At 40.3% G+C, this 18,890-nt stretch overlaps 1 protein-coding gene across 1 annotated transcript; it reads right to left on the reverse strand.

The window, feature by feature from the left end:
• Window positions 1-14,519: 14,519 nt before the first annotated feature.
• On the reverse strand, window positions 14,520-18,884 carry zgc:153990 (uncharacterized protein LOC768125 homolog). The gene is made up of 5 exons (XM_053441200.1): window positions 17,771-18,884; window positions 16,888-17,112; window positions 16,230-16,661; window positions 15,925-15,978; window positions 14,520-15,834 (listed from the first exon to the last, which is right to left on the reverse strand). The coding sequence occupies exons 2-5, from the start codon at window positions 17,024-17,026 to the stop codon at window positions 15,392-15,394; spliced, it is 1,068 nt and encodes a 355-aa protein (XP_053297175.1). The 5' UTR covers window positions 17,027-17,112; window positions 17,771-18,884; the 3' UTR covers window positions 14,520-15,391.
• Window positions 18,885-18,890: the final 6 nt, after the last annotated feature.

Raw genomic sequence — 18,890 nt, forward strand, 5'->3', positions numbered from 1 at the left:
TGTGTGTGTGTGTGTGTGTGTGTGTGTGTGTGTGTGTGTGTATATGCAGCCTCAAATGTATGCATGTCATTTGCTTGATTAGTTGATCTCATTAATATGCTGGATGCAGAAACACTGTCGGGTACCAAACAATGCACCGGCCTGGCACCTCCCCACTGAGCAGATTTACAGAAGTGAAAGGAGGCCCAAGGAGTCTAGAGTCGCATTCAAGCAAATCACTGGCTAATTATAATACAGACAGAAATACTGTGTCTTATGACTTTACTGTCCCTGCTCACAGGTCACAAAATCAGTGTTTTGAAACCTTTTAGGCCGTTGACCTCTCGTTTCCTCTGGCCATCTGTGCTGACTTCGGCAATTTACTGTTCCTTTATCCTTCCTCCAGACTTTAGAGACAGTCGGCTTATACAGGAAGATATATTGTACTTTCCTTTGACGACCCATATGTCCCAGTATTTTAACCATTTAAGGCCTGTTAATCTTTTTTCACTCAATATGTGCCCATACACAATGAAATATTTATGGTTCATATTCATCAAATTCATATCCTACCAAACACTGAAGTCTCCTTCATTCCCCATTGCCACAACCCAAATAGACCATTTAGCCGACTACTTACAAATAGACATTTAGAGATTGACCGAGCTGTCAATTTATTTGACAAATGACCAAGATGCTTTTCAGGGAAGAAAATATATAATTAGATTAGAACAAGTAGATACATAAATAGTGGGGTGAGTGTTTGTGGTAGAGGCAACATACTAAACATAAAAAAATGTGATCAAAGATCTTTGACTGACACTGACTAGCAGCTTTCATTCACTGTGACATCAGGCTCATCAGAACAAGATAATGCAATAATTGCAAAGTTGTGGAAGTTGTTTTTTAGTTGACAACCATTTAAAAATATGATTTCTCCAATAAGATTGTTTTCTTACAGTTTTATCCTTTTAGCTTTGAAGAAATCAATTAATTCACAACAAAATTGTTCTTCTATTAACTTGTTTTTATTTTGATCTTCAGTTATGTACTAAACTCAAGTCAATCAATGAAGTTCAATCAAATTATATTTGTATAGCCCATATTCACAAATCACAATTTGTCTCAAAGGGCTTTAACAAGGTGTAAATGTAAAAGTCAACTCAACATATCAAAATAGTGTTTTGAGATTTGGAAGTTTGGCTCTGGTGTCAGTCCAATGAGCTCAAGGAACAGTTTCTGAGACACAAAGTATATAGATTAAGTTCCTCTGGTTCCCTCAACCACGATGGTTGCTGTCTTGTGGGGAGATCCAGGGCTTAACTGCTGATCATCGATGATGGCATATTTCATCACATGCCTACCAAGGCTTGCCTCAAACTCTTCCGTGTACTGGAAAGCAAATGAAAACATACGTTAGCATGTTCAAGATAATGAGCTGGATGATTACTGCAGACTTTTTACACTGTCACGCTTAGTGATTTCAGTTGATCAATAGATACATTATTTATTCTATTTGTACCCTTTTACAAACACACATAAAAAAATATTCTATCACTGAAAAATAACAGATGCTTCTTTTTTGTTGTTTTATCACCAAATTTAAGCGGCATGTTATATGACCAAATTGGCCCACTAAAACTTCACCGAAAAATGTTACTTCACTCATTATCTCCTCAGCACTATGCCGATGGAGGGCTGGCGAAGTGTTGGAGTCCACAAAACACTTTTGGAGTCTCAGGGGTAAACAGTGTTGCAGCCAAATCCGATACAATTGAAGTGTAGAAAATTTCAAACGTAATTTAACAGAAAAAAACATAACATGCCTCCATACTGCTCGTGTGGTGTCATCAAGGTTCCAAGCCCCGACATTCATATTCAACTCGAATCGGCATTATGTACACTATGTTTTAGACTAAAAGTTCCCAACCGGAAGACGCGATGCTAGCAGGTATAGCGATCCTAACGTACACCCTGTGTGTGCCCTTGGACGAGAGCTTGTCTGCAGTGTGTGTGCGTGTGAACGTTAATGCGGCTCCAGAGAAAGATATGGTATGGTAAAACATGGTGTAAATGATGCCGACATAAATAAAATGTAGTAAAACGGCTAACAAACAACAAATATCACTGTTTTAAATTAAAAATACATAGACTTATATTACAAACAAACTAACCTGAGTTATATCAACTAATGCAGGGCATCACTCAATAAAGTCTTTGATTGCATGAGCCTCATATATGATTTCTTGCCTACAAAGAGAGAACGTTGTGGCCATTTCTTGGCAACCATTTGGGATTTTCCCCTTTTTGTCTCTTCACAAGAGGTTCGCTCTCTTTTTGTCCAACGTTATCAATCCAATACAATTAATATAAATGCCTAAATACATCAGTTTTTTTTTGTATTTTCTTGTAAATGTAATGAAACTTGCCTTGAATGTCCTCATCCGGTTTTTTAGCTTTGAGTGCTAAGTTGATCTGCCACGATGCTATTAGCTTTGTCCTTCAAAGCGCTTGAGATTTCTAGTTATTCTGTGGGTGAATTTCAATAGTTTAGAGTGTCTTCTCTAGTCCATTGCAAACCAGAAGTCCCTACCCAGGCACGTTTAGGGGACTTAAAATCCTAAACTAAGTTGAGGAAAAATTAAGTTGTCTGGCCAGTTTTATGAAGTTACTACAATTTAAAGTTAATTTCAAATCAATAAATGCAGAAATTTGATCTCAAATTACAAACAATATTAAGTTGATTTAATTATCAACAACATATTATTTCATCATAACTCAACAAAATGATGCTTATTTAAATCAATACATTTGAATATTGAATTTTGCAGTCATGCATTTAATTTAGTGGTTCTAACAGGTCCCCTGAATCACGTTTTAGACAGTGCACCTGTGTGCAGCACTTTTTCTACAATCACCGGCGAGCACAGCTGTCAGGTGCAATTTGGTGTTCCGCTTTTTCTCCTGAACTACAGCGACCTGCTACAGTGATAACGTTGACGTTTTTGTCTCTCCACTAACTCTATCATTAAGTAGCAATATTACATCTATACAATATGCCTACTCACATATTCTGCCACAAATAAAGCTTCGATTACAAATGTCATTGCTTCTCCCTTCATCTAACCCTAACCCTAACCCTAACCGACATTTTTTCTTAAATACTTTAAACATTGACACACTTTTCCATTATCTTAAAAACTGTTTCTTCCAATCAATGTTGTAAATATTGTAATGTTGTTGATGTGTTCAGTTACACGTGGAATCTATTGCACGTCTGGGCGTCCTGGGAGTGGGACCCTTCACACGTGGCTCTCTTTGAGGCTTCTATCATTTTTTTCCCTGTTTAAGTTTTTCTAGGGGTAGTTTTTCTTACACTTGTTGAGGGTTAAGAGCAGAAGATGCACCATTTTAAGCCCCATTAGATAAATTATTTGCGATTATGGACTTTACAAATTGGACTGTATAAAATTGGATTGACTGGTTGATTGATTTGATATACACATTAGCCCATTTGTGCCACATATTACTTAATATATATTAACTAGGGTTATCAACTCTTAACCCCATGATCAATATTCAATTTGAGAACATGACATCTACTACTGTAGAAGGGCACTCAGTAGAACTCATACCTCCGCCATGGCCCAACAGTCCCCTTAAATTCAATCAAGATATCAGTTCTCTAAATATGCCAGATTGAAAGTCATCAGGATCCATAAATAATTCCCTAGGAAAAAGGTAAAATGTTGAATGATGGCCTTGCAATGTTTAGGAAAACAAAGTCCTGGATCTGCCCCAGATCTGGATCCACACCCTGATTTACTGGGTTTTACCCTGATCCTTACCGCATCCCTCCACCAAGATTCATGCTCTGCGGTGTCTTTTTGTGCAATGATGCTTAGAAGCCAACAATAGGGGTGAAAACCTGACCTTGGTTGAGATAATAACGTCATAATTGGTAAATGGTCTGTATTTATTTAGAGTGTGACCGCTCAAAGTGCTTTACAGTACGGTTGTTTTTTCCATTCACACACACATTCATACTGTGCATCTGCTGGCAGCACATTTTCTATGTGAATGGCACAGCTGTCAGGGCCAATTTGGGGTTCAGTATCTTGCCCATGGACACTTCGGTATGTTGAATGGGGAAGACTGGCAGTAAACTTCCTACCTTCTGGTTAGAGGGTGACCCGCTTTACTTCCTGAGCCGCAATAGGCAATGTGAGGTATGTGGCATATTTGATTTCTTAACCAAGTCTGTACCTATAAAAGCCCTGCTTCTAATAAACAATGTTAAACTTCCTAGGAACAGTGACAAATTGTGTGACAGGGGATAGGGTTACAGTAACCAAAACAATCCTTTAGAAGAGCACGAGTCTCTGGTTGTAACAACCAACTGAAGTGTTTTCTACCTTTAGCTATAAAATACACAATGCAAATGCAGTTTAATGTGTGATGATGTGTTTTCTTGGTTTCTTTGTGTATCTCCACAGAACCAGTCAATAAGGTACCATACATACACAAGGATCACAAACACTCTCTGCAATGGTGGTTGTTTAGGGGCTGGTGGATTAATACAAATTTCATAAGGATAAAAAAAAAAACATATCTTAACATATAGAACAAATAAAATCATATGACGTTAATCGAACTGTTTGGATTAGCAGCAGATGTGTAATTACTCTTTTTGTTGGGGCACAAATGTGGCCATGACAATAATTTAATCTCATCCAAGCAGCGAGACAGATCTGCCGTCCTTCAGTGCAACCTTTCCTCCGCAAGCCCCGACTCCTGCAGCAGCTTCAGTGGCAGATGGGAGATGAAAGAGGGAGCTGGGAGGAACAAGGGAATGAGAACAGGTGGGGGTTAAAACTGAAGAAAAGGAAAGGGCACAGGGGTCAACTGGGGCAATAGAAAGGGGGAGGAGCCCCACATTTAGATTTGCACTGGGACAGATCGATGGATAGATTTTTTCAACGTTTTATTGTCGTTTTCAATCCGTCTCATTTTGCCAGATGTCAACTTACTACTGTGACAAGTGGACATTTTCTATAGGTTGAGTTTTGGAGAAAGATGAAAAATCTAGAAACAATTCTAGAAATACAATTAGAAATATTTTGTTAAATCAAAACTGTTAACTGTAACAGTATCTAGTCAAACATGTAACTCATTTTATTGTAGTGTATATTGAATCCTAAACATTTGCTATTTTTGTGGATTCAAACAAGCGTGGAATAGTACCATCAAATTTCTGTTAAGGCATTTATTCAGTGAATTAAATCAGTTACACTTTTAGCGTAAATATTCCCTTTCTAAGTACAATAGACAAAGTCGTATTTTATTCCAAAGAGATGGAAGAGAGTAAGAAGTGAGTAGAATACAGTTTTATAGGCATTCAAAGTGAATAATGCTCTTTCAGAAAGGCTTAAGTCTCAGGTTTAAGGGCTCCATAAAGAACCAAAGGTAAAAAGACTGGCACACAATGTGAATACAGCTGCCTATTCAGGACCCCAGCCCCCCCAGCCAGACACTAATGCTGCCCCCTGCCTTCCAGCTATGGAGGAAGCCCCAGAAGACTGTTGAACTCCTGCTGCATCCCGCCCCTGCACCCCTCCCTGCTGCAGCAGGCCAGACCTGCCCCAGCAGCTGTTTAACCAACTGAGGCTGCAGAGCAGAGGGTGCTGCGGCAGAACAATGCAGTTTGAGTTAACTCTCCCTCTCTCTGTGTTTGTGTGTATGTGTGTGTGTGTATGTGTGTACTTGCACCAGTATATAATTAAGAATGCAGTCTACAGATCAGTAACCCCACATCCTTAGATGCATTGTTACATTAAAAGATGGAGCGGGATGTTTTAAAATTTCGACGATTTGTGATAAATATCCAAATGAATACTGTACCTACTGTAATAGCACATTTAACTGCTGAATTCACACAAAATCTGGGAAAATGTGAAATTTGAATAAATATGTTCTGCCTTTTTAATGTTCTAAAGTTTGAATGAGCAGTAGCCCTGGATGCATGCATTACTAATAAACTGTTATTTCATACAGTTGGGAAAAGTGTTTTTTTCCAAGCCGAGGGTCAGGTGCAGGTAAAATGTTAGCAATGATCTTGCAGTTTAAAAACCTGAAATATAAGAATGAAAGTTACACCCCACGATCATGTGGGGCTATGAGCCGAATAACATGTAAGATCACTGTCACAAATCAACACCAAGCCTTTAAAAACAGCCCAAACCGTGGGATTTATTACCATCAAACAACAGAATAAACTCAACGTTTAAAATCCCAAGCTGAGGCCCAGAAGCACCAGCAGTCCCCACACTGCAAGCTTCTCTTCTGATCTTGGCACATTAGTAGCCATACAAGTGGATTCCACTACCACTTGACACAAAATGGCTACCACCATGAGGTTAACTAATATTACTTCATATACATTAAACGATATTTACACAGGTGACTAATACAAAAGTGGAGTGCAACAGCCACAAACAAAAAGGGGCACAACTAGGCCACCTAGAAAGTTGCTGCCATTCACAAACAGAACAGAGACCCAACAAGGGTGAGCTGTCACTTCCACAAGCCAAAATGGACACCCAGTGGCCCTCAACCACATCCACACTCACTCAGCTACAAATCATTTGAATGTCTGGTTCTTAGTCTTCCACGCCAATCCAGGAAACACCAACAGCCAATCATATTTGCTGTAGTTTACCGTGCTCCCAGAGTTTTTATCAAACTTAGTCCTAAAGACCGATAAAATTATTATTGTTGGTGACTTTAATATACATGTTGACAATAAGAAAGATTGCCGTAGCGTAGCATTTAGTTCAATACTAGATTCATTTGGTTTCAGTCAGTGTGTACACCAACCTACTCATTGTTGTAACCACACACTTGACCTTATATTATCGTACGGTGTCGGAATTCAACATTTAACAGTACTTCCGCGCAATCCAGCTCTATCAGACCATAATTTAATAACTTTCTATTTTTCAATAACTGAATATACCACTAATAAAAAACTAATTTTCTAGATGTCTACCTGATAGTGCTGTAGCTAAATTTAAGGAAATAATTCCAATTACATTTAAACCCGTATTATCCGTAGATATAAAGAACAAATTCTTTAAAAACCCGAGCTCCATTGAGATCGACCACCTCGTCGTTAGCTCTGCAGACTCATTACGATTAACATTAGATTCAATAGCCCCTCTAAAAAAGAAAAATGTCAAACATAGTAAATTAGCTCCGTGGTATAATTCCCAGACAAATGAATTAAAACAATTATCAAGAAAACTAGAAAGGAAGTGGCGCTTGTCAGGCGTGTTGGTTTACCCTAAATATGAGAAGAGTCGGACTGGTCCAATTTAAGTATTTATTGAGATGCAATGAAATGAACAACATAGCTATGGACAATTATCACAGCCTAGGCTAAATCCGTTAGCAATAGGTAGTTAATAATGGCCCCAAACAAAAGGGGTTTGATATAATTATAACAGTAGATTTAATGTGATTGGTTATGAAAGATTGAAGGGGAGTCACCGCAAATCAATTTGGTTCTCCCTTATTGGTACACAGCTGTAGTCCCCCGCCTCTTGTCAAGGAATCCAGGAAGTGACAAGAAGCCACTCTCCGTGACGCTACTACTACTCTGATAGTTGCTAAGCAAAATGTTCTCTTCATGAAAGGCCTTGACACAGCTGATGCCATGTGGGCCATTGGAGAAAGGAATATAATGTTCCTGCTATATCCAAACAATGTCCTGTTGATGTAAACATTAGGATCCTCGAAACCAAAACAACTAAACAAAACAATGTCAACAAAGTCACTCTGTCCGACCTCCAGAATTTATCAGACAGCTGCATGAAATATATGTGATCTGAATTGATCTAAGGGAATAATGGTTTAATACCAAAAGTTAGAATTCAGAACAATTATAAGATTCATTATTAACACTATGCAGCAAGGGTTATTTATAAATCATTTGTATAAAGGCCTTATATCTGGCCCAACCTGCTCAAGGCCCCCCCTCCTGCCTTTATTGAAAATAGTACAGTCAGACCCACACAACAGCTAAAATATTGAATTCTCACACGCTCCAGCAACCATGTTGAAAACCTCATAGACTAGAAGAATAGTGTTAAAGAATATAAAAAGGCTCTCCACAAAGCAAGAGCCGCCTACTATTCAAAACTAATAGGAGAGAATAGAAACAACCCCAGGTTTCTCTTCAGCACTGTAGCCAGGCTGACAGAGAGTCACACCTCCACCGAACCCAGTATTCCTCGATCCCTAAATAGCTACATCTTTATCACCTTTTTTAATGATAAAATTCTATCTATTAGAAATAAAATCAACCAAATCAACATCAATTGGCACTAATACCCTCCCAACAACAGAGATCTCAGAAACGGCTGAGAATCCTACCCATTACTTAGACAGCTTCTCTCTGATCACCTGTGATCAGCTTACCAAAATAATCTCGGGTTCTAAACCAACCATTCCTACAAAATTACTTAAAGAAATTCTGCCCCTAATTGATAGTTCGTTACTTAATACAATTAATCTGTCATTATCATCAGGTTATGTACCACAGTCTTTTAAAATAGCAGTAATCAAACCCCTTCTCAAAAAAAACACTCTGGACCCAGAGGTTTTAGCCAATTACAGACCAATATCTAATCTCCCCTTCATATCTAAAATCTTAGAAAAAGTGGTAGCCAATCAGCTGTGTGAGTTTCTCCAGGAAAATAATATATATGAAAACTTTCAGTCGGGGTTTAGAGCCAATCACAGTACAGAGACAGCCTTGGCAAAGTCACTAATGACCTTTTAATAGCCTCAGATCAGGTACTTGTGTCTGTCCTCGTTCTGTTAGATCTCAGTGCAGCATTCGACACAATTGACCATCAAATTCTATTACAAAGACTCAAACAGTTAATTAACATTAATGGAACCGCCCTTAACTGGTTTAAATCGTACTTTTCTGATCGCTCCCAATTCGTGCAAATTAATGATGAGTCATCTGTGCGCACCAAAGTTAACCATGGTGTTCCACAGGGCTCTGTGATCGGCCCAATTTTATTCTCATTATATATGCTTCCACTAGGAAACATTATCAGGACACACTCTGTAAATTTCCACTGCTATGCGGATGACACCCAGTTATACTTATCAATAAAACCTGAACAAAGTAATCAATTAACTAAACTTCAAGCATGTCTCAAGGACATAAAAACCTGGATGACCCGCAATTTTCTCTTATTAAACTCAGACAAAACAGAGGTTATAATACTTGGCCCCAAACACCTTAGAGATACATTATCTAATGATATAGCTGCGCTAGATGACATTGCCCATGCTTCCAACAAAACAGTCAGGAACTTGGGAGTGATCTTCGATCCTGATTTATCCTTTAATTCTCACTTAAAACAAATTTCTAGAACCGCCTTTTTCCACTTGCGTAATATCTCAAAAATCAGACATGTCCTTTCGCAAAAAGATGCAGAAAAACTAGTCCACGCCTTTGTTACATCGAGACTGGACTATTGTAATTCATTACTATCAGGCTCCAGAAGTAAGTCGTTAAAGACTCTACAGCTTGTCCAAAATGCTGCAGCACGTGTCCTGATGAGAACAAAGAGAAGAGAGCACATTTCTCCAGTATTAGCATCGCTACACTGGCTTCCAGTTAAATCTAGAATAGAATTTAAAATTCTCCTCCTCACCTTCAAGGCCCTTAATAATATAGCGCCTTTTTACCTTAAAGAGCTGTTAGTACCTTATAAACCCACTAGAGCACTCCGCTCCCAGAATTTAGGCCTACTTGTCGTCCCTAAAGTCTCTAAAAGTAGAGTAGGAGCCAGAGCTTTTAGCCATCATGCTCCTCTGCTGTGGAATAAACTACCACTTTCAGTTCGGGAGGTAGACACCATCTGTTTGTTTAAGAGTAGGCTCAAAACCTTCCTTTTTGATAAAGCTTATAGTAAGAGCTAATTAGTGCGGCAGAACGTTACTTGTTCTATTTTATGACACACGGAGCTTTTTTTTTTTTCCAGCTTCTCCTTCCTCTTCTCCATCCCTATCCCCCTTCCCCGGAATCCCTTTGCTTTATCACCCGCAGATCCAGGGCCTCTGTGGCCGCACCATGTATTGCGGTTTGTTGATCGCGCACCGGGGGTCGTGGTGGTGGACCCAGTGTGGCGGATTCTGTGTCGTGTGGGCTGATCGTGGTGGTGGACCCTGTGTCGCGTTGGCATCGGATACGGGCATTGGACAAGGACCGCGGCGGCGGCTCGTGGTGGGTGGCGGTGGACGTTGACTGAGGACTGGAGTGGCGTTCTGGTCTGGATGGTGGATCGTAGTCCTGCTGGTTGCTGACCATGGACTGTGATTGCAGCGGAACTGCTTGGCATGTCATGTTGGGGTTGTCCTTCGGGATGATTACCCTCATCAAATGCTGCTAGAGACTTTAATCTTTAATCTTGAAGACTTTAATCGTGATGATGTTTTCCTGCACCAGGCATCTATTGCACTTCTGTCCGTCCTGGGAGAGGGATCCCTCACATCTGGCTCTCTCTGAGGTTTCTACGTATTTTTACCCTGTTAAAAGGGTTTTTAGTAGTTTTTCCTTACTCTTGCTGAGGGTTAAGGACAGAGGATGTCACACCCTGTTAAAGCTCTATGAGACGAATTGTAATTTGTGAATATGGGCTATACAAATAAAATTTGATTGATTGATTGATATGAAGTAAACCGGCAACATACAGACTTCACAAACTTGGAGGTCACACCCACCACACTAAGATCTGTGGAGTGATGACACCCAGTCGAACGGGTCAGACCAATGGCTGCACTTCAACATATGCAGAGAGCAGTTACTACAACACAAACGGTCACATATGCAAGATACTGGAATCAGAGACATTGTTCACAGCTCCACAAGAGTGACCACGCAAAATGGAGTCATTGCACAAGAGATCACAACCCAGGTGCTCTGCTGCGGGGTCTCAAACCCCATCTGCCTAATGAGATGGCTAACTAGCCTAGCTAGTCTTCAGTGGATCCCCAGGGGCCAGTTTTTCAAAAGTTTTAATCTGGATCAAACTGATCCAGATTTGGAAATCTCTTTTTCTGCTATCCAGGATCACGTAATCCATTTTATTTTTATGCTGGTTTTTCAAAGCAATGTGGGATTGGATTACTCTGATCCGGATTCAAACTTTTCAGGATTACCAAATCTGGATTACCTGTGGTCTAAATGGGACTTTCACAATGTAGCTATGTAAAGAACAACAGGTAGAATAGTGTGGGGTCACTCGAATATGCTTTATTTGAACAGAAAATAGGACTGAACGGAACAGCAAACAAACAATATAAACATCCCCCTCCATTGTCCATTTCTTGGAAACAGGCAGTCCACTCATCTGAGACCTACAACAAATAAATAAAAAAATACATACTTTACTCACAAATACATTATGGATGTTTCGAACAGGTTTCAAAGAAAGATTTATTGAATTGAACTGGATAAAAAAAGGCTTAAATGTCCAATACTTAACAAAATAAATTACTTCTTAGTTCTTGTTATGAGTAGTTCTTCTTATGAGTTCTCCTTCTTCTTCATCATCATCTTCTGCTTCGTCTGCTGTGGAGAGACCAGCTTGTCCAAGCTTGGCCTTTAGGAGGCGGATCTCAAGTCTGGCCTTGGTTTGCTGCAGTCGGGCAAGAATAAGCTGTTCCTCTGCTAGATGGATCTGTACTTCTGCCCTTTCAGTCTCTTTTTGCAGAAGTACCTTATAGGCGTCATCTTTCTTTGGGTGCTTTGAGCCTCTCTCTGGGGGTCCTGTGGGAACTAGGCCTTCTGGCTCCACCTGTGATTGACCTTCTCCCTCGATTACAGGGCTGAGATTAAGAATAAATGTTTCTGAAGAAGGCTCACTTTCTGCTGTCATCACAGGCTCACCATCCTCTGCAACATCTTGGATCCCATGCAGAGCTTCCGACTTTTCACCTCCAATAATATCAAGGACTATGTCTGTGTATTCACCCTCTTATATGTGTTGTTGCCTGTTTGGCTGTTCTTGGCTTCAGCGTGGTCTTTTGTTGCCCTGGCCTTAAGATTCTTCCACCGAAATCTTAGTTGCTCTGTTGTCCTCTTCTGGCCAAACCCCATGGCATTCACATGTTGTGTGATTTCAGCCCAAATTTCCTTCTTCATTTTACTGCTCACTTCACCACCCTTGGCAGAACTAAAAGATCCTACCAATGACCTATAATGGCACCTAACACCCTCCAGTAGGGCGTGGGTTTCAGCAGCAGAGAAATTCGGGCTTTTTGAGTCCATGGTTCCACCGCTTTGATGTAGCAAGCATCATTTTACAGGCCTTGGGTATGATTCCATTAATTGAACACAAGCCAAAGCAATTAAGCTAACAGGTGTGTTTGGGAAGACCAATTTACACAGCCATATGTATATTCAGCCTTTCTCAGAGGACTTAGAGAGAAGGTCACAGAGAGGCAGTGACATGGCAGGTGTTGTCCATCGCCACCACAGGAGAAGATACCGTCAAAGGGGGTATGTTGAGCGTATAGATCCACTGCAGAAATATACTAATGAGGAGCTGTATGCTCGGTTTCGCTTCGGAAGAGCTGATATTTAGTATATTGTGGACCTGCTCAGGCCCAACCTCCAACGCAGAACCCAAAGGAGTCATGGTCTGTCTGTGGAGGAACAGGTCCTCATTGCTCTTCGCTTCTATGCGTGTGGGACTTTCTACCAAGTTGTGGGTGACTACATGGGTGTGAAAAAATCAACTGTTTGTGATGTTCTGAAAAGTGTGTCAACTGCATTGGCCAGCCTGATTAATGAATTTGTTTCATTTTCGAAGGATGACCAGATCATCCAGGCCAAGCAGAATTTTTTTCTTTTGGGGAATATGCCCAATACTATTGGAGCAATCGACTGCACCCATGTGCACATACAAGCACCTCGTGGGAATGAGTGGGAGTTTGTAAACCGAAAGGGGAGACACAGCATCAACGTTCAACTTGTGGGCAACGCTGAGCTCCTCATCACAAACTGCGTTGTGAAGTGGCCTGGGTCTGTCCATGATGCGCGCATCCTGAGGGAGAGCGCTCTATATAGAGAGCTCCAAACCAACCGACCAAATGGTATCATATTAGGAGACAGTGCCTACCCTCTTCTACCATGGCTGATGCCCCCTTTTCTGGCTGCAAACACGCCTGAGCAGGCATGCTTCAACACTGCTCATTGCAAAACAAGATGCACCATTGAGCGCTTAAATGGAGTTCTGAAGAGGCGCTTTGCATGCCTTAACTACTTGAGAGTGGAACCACAGAAAGCATGCAACATAATACTTGCTTGCATTGTCCTACACAACAGCGCGACCAAGTGCAAAGTCCCTCTCTGTGATGACGTCCCGATTGCACCTGAGCCCATTGGAGACACTGACCAACCTCCAGCATTCTGTCAGAATGAGGGCCCGACTGGACGACCAATAAGAGATGCAATTGTTAGATACTATTTTTGATAAGTCCATGACTGATGATTGTGTCAGTGTGATTAATGTTTAATGAACAAGGACAGAATTTATTATTTGAGTTCAATATTGACAGCTGTTTGGGGGATTATTTTATGGGGCCGAAATATTTATAATTTATAATTTGCTGTACTGAAAGGTTGCTAGCCTACATAGCCTACCTACTTTATGTACTTCCTGTTGAACAATTCAAGTGAAATTGATGAATAAATATAAATACTGTAAAATGCATGATAGAAATGTTGTATTATTTAACTAACCAATTTTAGTAACCTAGTTTTATTACTGATATCCACCATGAATCCACCCTCCTGCTGGGATCAGTTTAATCCTGATTTTTGGGATCAAAATGATCCCAAAATTTTGTATTTTGTTTAATAGTTCTCAGACACACTGTACAGCAGAGCCCCCTACTGCACATTTCGTGTACCTGCAGAAGTGGCTGTACTCCAACTAATAACATCAGTAGGAGTTTCAGTTAAGGATGGTTAATGAAGCTGTGATATTGCATGTCCTCACCTCATGAAGGACAATACCTTTAGGACAAATCTGGTGGGTTTACATTTTTCTATCCTTCAGCAGATCCCAAGACGACCAAAGCCAATGTATTGCCTCTCAACTTTCAGACCTCCCTAACCCTTCCTGTAGCTTTCAGCCCCAAGACCACCACTGTTCCCCTAGCTCAATGTTTGAAACTGGATCACAAATATTATAGTCTTAATTAAAATGTCCTTTAGTTTCCTTAATCAGCTGGAAAATGCTTCTGAAAGGATAGTACACACTTGTTGGGGTTTATTTTCAGCAGCGGATTTATACACACTTGGTGCTGCAGTGAATATTTACAGCAGCAGGATCAACTAAAACTACACAGCTTATATTCATCATTGTAAAAGAACATGTTGCCCAGGGCTACTAGTTTTTGGTCTTTCAATGGTATTTGATGACAATGAAAACCCATCGAATAGCATTTGATTTTTCCTTTGAGGTACAGCTGTATTTTTTTTTAAACTTTATTAAGGTTCCTCTCATGGGTTTATTTAAACAACCAGTCTGTGAAGCAATCCATATTTTTTTTCATTTCCAATGTACAATCTTCAATTGAGCTTGACATTTTTATGGTCAACCATTCAAGGGCATTTGTATCGATGAGGTTATATCTGAATTATGTCGGAATTCTGGTCTGTTTAAATGAATGAGTAGTTTATTCCATGACTTAAAAGAATTATTGAAACTTTCATATTCAAGTGTTCATGTTCGTAATGTAAGAAAAACCTAAATCAGACAGACATAAAGTATTCACTTACAGGTATTTTCCAACTGTTTAACACACCTTATTTAGCCTTTTGAGAAATGGACCATATAATGGTCAGGTGTAGAAATCCACTTACCATTACAGTACATGTGATTATCTCCAGACACTGATGCAAGAGAAAGCTACAACTTATACAAGGAAACACATGTGGATTTAACTGACTTTTTAAAATTAGATTCATCCTTTGAATCTCAAAATTAAAACAATGTAAAGGCTTTAAAAGTGGTGTAGGCTTAATAAAAAATGTTTTACAATGCAAGTGGAAGGAGTCTCACTTTCAGTAGCAAAAAAAAAAATCCTCCATACGATCTTTCTTTATAACGAACACTATATCCTTTTCATGAAACCACGGAGATGCCATCGATACATTTCGATGAATTCCGTTTTAAAATATAGCCGGGGAGAATCTGTTGAGGATTATCAAAAACTACAGTAACCAGCAATGGAGTCCAGAGGAACTTAAAAAAAATCCTGTGCCTGAAGGCCATGTATGAAGTCAGTGATACAACTTTACAACTGTGATGCTTTATTGCTATAATGCTGGCCGTCCGTTCAGTTTGTCATGCATTAGCGCAATGGCTCCACCCGTGAAGTCTCTGAGAACCTGCACCGTCTCCCTCTGGAGCTGCAGCGACTCCCGCACAAACTCCTGCTGAGTCTCCGCCAGCTGCTGCACCGACTCAGACAGGAGTTCCAGGGAGCGGGAAACCGTCTCCAGCAGGATGTTGGTGGCGTGCTGCTCCTGAAGGCTCAGCGATGCACTATGCAGGATGCTGTCCCTCATGTTCTGTGAGGGCTGACCTGGCAGCGAAGGCGTGGCTGTTGAGGTTGAAGGTCCGGAGGGCGTCTGAGGTCGTCCTTGTTTCTGGATGCCGTTGTTTCCTAAATGGTCCTCTGTTAGTTTTGATGCCTGAGTGGACGGAAGTGCGTCATCCCGTAGGTCATCGTCTGAGTCTGCAAATGCAGCATCAGCATCTTGCGTGACAGAAAAAGGGTTCATCAGTAATTTGTCATTAGTAAAACATGTTCACTGACTTCATATGTATCCAAAAGTTGACATCTCACCTTCCGTGGCAGGTACCTCATACTGCACATCGAAGGAAGGTTGTGATGAGTCTCCTACAACATTCAAAGCATTCAAATAAAACATCCTGAATGCATTTCTCCTCAATAAGCAATTAAAACAGCAGTTAAAATGAATAGTTATTCTAAATCTGTCACCCACAGCAGGTACTTTCAAAAGAAAGGTGAAAAATTCTTTGTTATTAAGTAGACATATCAAACTTCAGTGGTATTTAGCCTTTTGACAAAATGGTCCGTTTAGGTTGAACTATTCCTTTAAGCACTCATGAATTGATTTTCTTTGCTACCTGCAAGTCCACCAATGGAGTAAGAGGTTGGTGGAGGCATAGATGACATGTCCAACCCGCCGTTAGGAGAATTCTGCATTCCCATCATATCCTCCTCTTCCATTTCTTCCTCGTCATCGGGCACATCGTCATCATCTCCCAGAGGGCCGAAGTCACTCATGTTCTGGTGGTCATTGCCCATCTCCAGGATCTGAAGCACTATTTTCTCTGTCTGGTTAAGGTCTCGGGAAAGACGTGAGTTGAGGCCCCTATTGGGCACTGTCCCTGACCGCATGGCAGCCACTTTGCGCTTGGTGTCGCACTTGAGGTCCGACCATTTCTTGATGACCTCAATGACTTCACGTTGACACTCTCCGATCTCATTGACACGTGCAGTAATCTCTGCCCATGTGTGCTTCTTCACATCTGTTGGTACACCACGATTGAATTTGCCTTTGGAGGGAAAAGATCAAAATCAATAAGACTTAAAAGTGCTTGCTTTTGAATCTCATTAGGTCAATGGTTGGGCCAATTTCAACATTTTATCATTAAAAACGTCACTGTATCTTTCAGTATACAGTTGTGTGCCAAACTTTTATATATTCAGACACAAAACCTTGAGGCACCATCTCTACTTTTAGAAGATGAATAAAGTCATTGGGCAGCTAACGACACATACCCACAACAACCATTCGATGCTTCCTCACTTCATCCAACAGTATGTGGACTTCGCTGAATGAGAACCGGGCTTTTCTCTTCTTGAAGCGAGTGACACTGTCTTGGTTGAAGAATAATGATGATGATGATGGAGAAGACATCCTCCACACTCACAGTCAGCAGCTGCTTTGTAGTCTCCTCTGAGCTCTGCCGTAACCCCTCCAGCTGCGTGGCAGGGCTCAGGAGTCTGATTAACAGCACAGTTAAAAGAAATTTCAATCAATTAAACTATGCAGTTGATCTTTGGGACTGAGAAGCTGGGGTAAGTATCTTTAATGCTGTGAAACACTCGATCAGCATCAGCAGCTGAGCAATACACGTGTGACAGTCAAATTGGATTATTAACTAAATATTAATCAAATCAATATTTTCAATAGGTTATTTGTAAGGCCGTTACTTGTACATGCCCAAGGGTTCTCCTACAGTTCAGCAGATACATAGCGCGGGTTAAGTGTGAATAAAACACTGTTTGCACTGGCACCGATGACTGAATGAACAATGGACGATGCTATAGTTATTACTACACATTCGAGAGCCTGATAGCTAGCTGTATCTGGAGAGCATTCGTACTTATACTGAATGGATGCTATTCCCAGCGTTGTCCTGGTTATTTTAACATGAAGCGGCCATTTAAATATTCTCATATACAGCAACATACGTGTATTACGCTGTGTTAAATGTAACTGGACATTACAGCTAACAGAGGGTTAGCTCTCCCTGCAGCAGGACGCTAGCTAACGCTACATACCAGTCAGAAATGGCTAATGAAGGGGCTAGTCCACGTAACCTCGCTGGAAAAGGGTGTACGGTAATGGCAAATATGTCTAACGAGATGGTGAACATACCACAGGACAGAGAAGTTGGGATTTCGTCCAAAAAACGTGAAGATTAACTTCCTTATCGCCGGGATAGCCACCGTCAAGCTAACCAGCGTGAAGCTAACGCTAAGCAAAATATGTCCGGTTAGCTTTAGTAAGGTAGCATGTTTTACTTGAGTGCGTAGCTCAAATATTGCCGACTAACATAACATTAATGTGACACCAGCTACTATATGACGTTTAATTATTGGTTTGACGTGTAACTTACACATCAAAGACCCCGATGATCGAGTCATTTTACTAATTAAGTAGCCGTGTTTGTCTTATATTATCACTCTAATATGTGGTTTTATTTTGAAGGAGCAAATCTAACTTCCGGTACAGTTGACAGCTGACATTACCAAAACACACACAGAAACAGATAGGAGTGTTGGTATTTATCACTATACAGCATTAGCCGTTTGTACGCTGTTGCTGTACAAGTCATGCAGATCTGATTTTATTTCAGGTTTTTCAGAGCACCATCACATTTTCTTTTGCTGTTTTTCTTTCTAATCAAGGTTTACTACTAGTGCACAAGTAGTCTGACTCTAGTTCTCTAGACAAGTATATAGAGATCACAAAGGGAGAATGTGATTTGGTTGTTTTTGAAACATCATCACATACAAGTTCTAAGTTGGATCCAATTTTAAGTAAAAAATAGCCACAGAAGCACATTTACGTTACAATTTATTTCAAATATGGCACATATATGTATTTTGCCAAATATTTTCAGTAACAGTTAAATGACCACGGCTTCAACTGCATGGTTTAAAAAAACGTTTGCAATCCATCCTTTCAATTGGCTGCATGCATTTGTGGCATACACATCTGTTATATATGATAAATTCACACACAGTGCTGACACTATCTGGCGCAGGCACAGTAAACAGTGAGAAGTGATAATGTGATCAGGAAGCGAAGACAAACAGAAGGCTATTGCAAAGTTGCACTGCTAGAATCAATATTAAAAAGCTAAGTATCAGCCTGCCCAAATACAACATTGTCTCATTAATATTAGAAAGATATAGATGTGGGTAAACTGAAATATATATATTAGCATACAGTCTCTAATATAAGGTGACTTTAAAGAGAATTTGGGATTTTT

The sequence above is a fragment of the Pleuronectes platessa genome, chromosome 15 (assembly GCF_947347685.1).
Source record: "Pleuronectes platessa chromosome 15, fPlePla1.1, whole genome shotgun sequence".
Classification (NCBI taxonomy): domain Eukaryota; kingdom Metazoa; phylum Chordata; class Actinopteri; order Pleuronectiformes; family Pleuronectidae; genus Pleuronectes; species Pleuronectes platessa.

Excerpts from the sequence above, each read along its gene's own strand:
- zgc:153990 (XM_053441200.1), bottom strand. The coding sequence starts at position 17,026 with ATGTCTTCTCCATCATCATCATCATTATTCTTCAACCAAGACAGTGTC. Across the intron at positions 16,662-16,887 it reads GCATCGAATGGTTGTTGTGG|GCAAATTCAATCGTGGTGTA; the intron begins GTATGTGTCGTT and ends TTCCCTCCAAAG. Across the intron at positions 15,979-16,229 it reads CTCCATTGGTGGACTTGCAG|GAGACTCATCACAACCTTCC; the intron begins GTAGCAAAGAAA and ends TGAATGTTGTAG.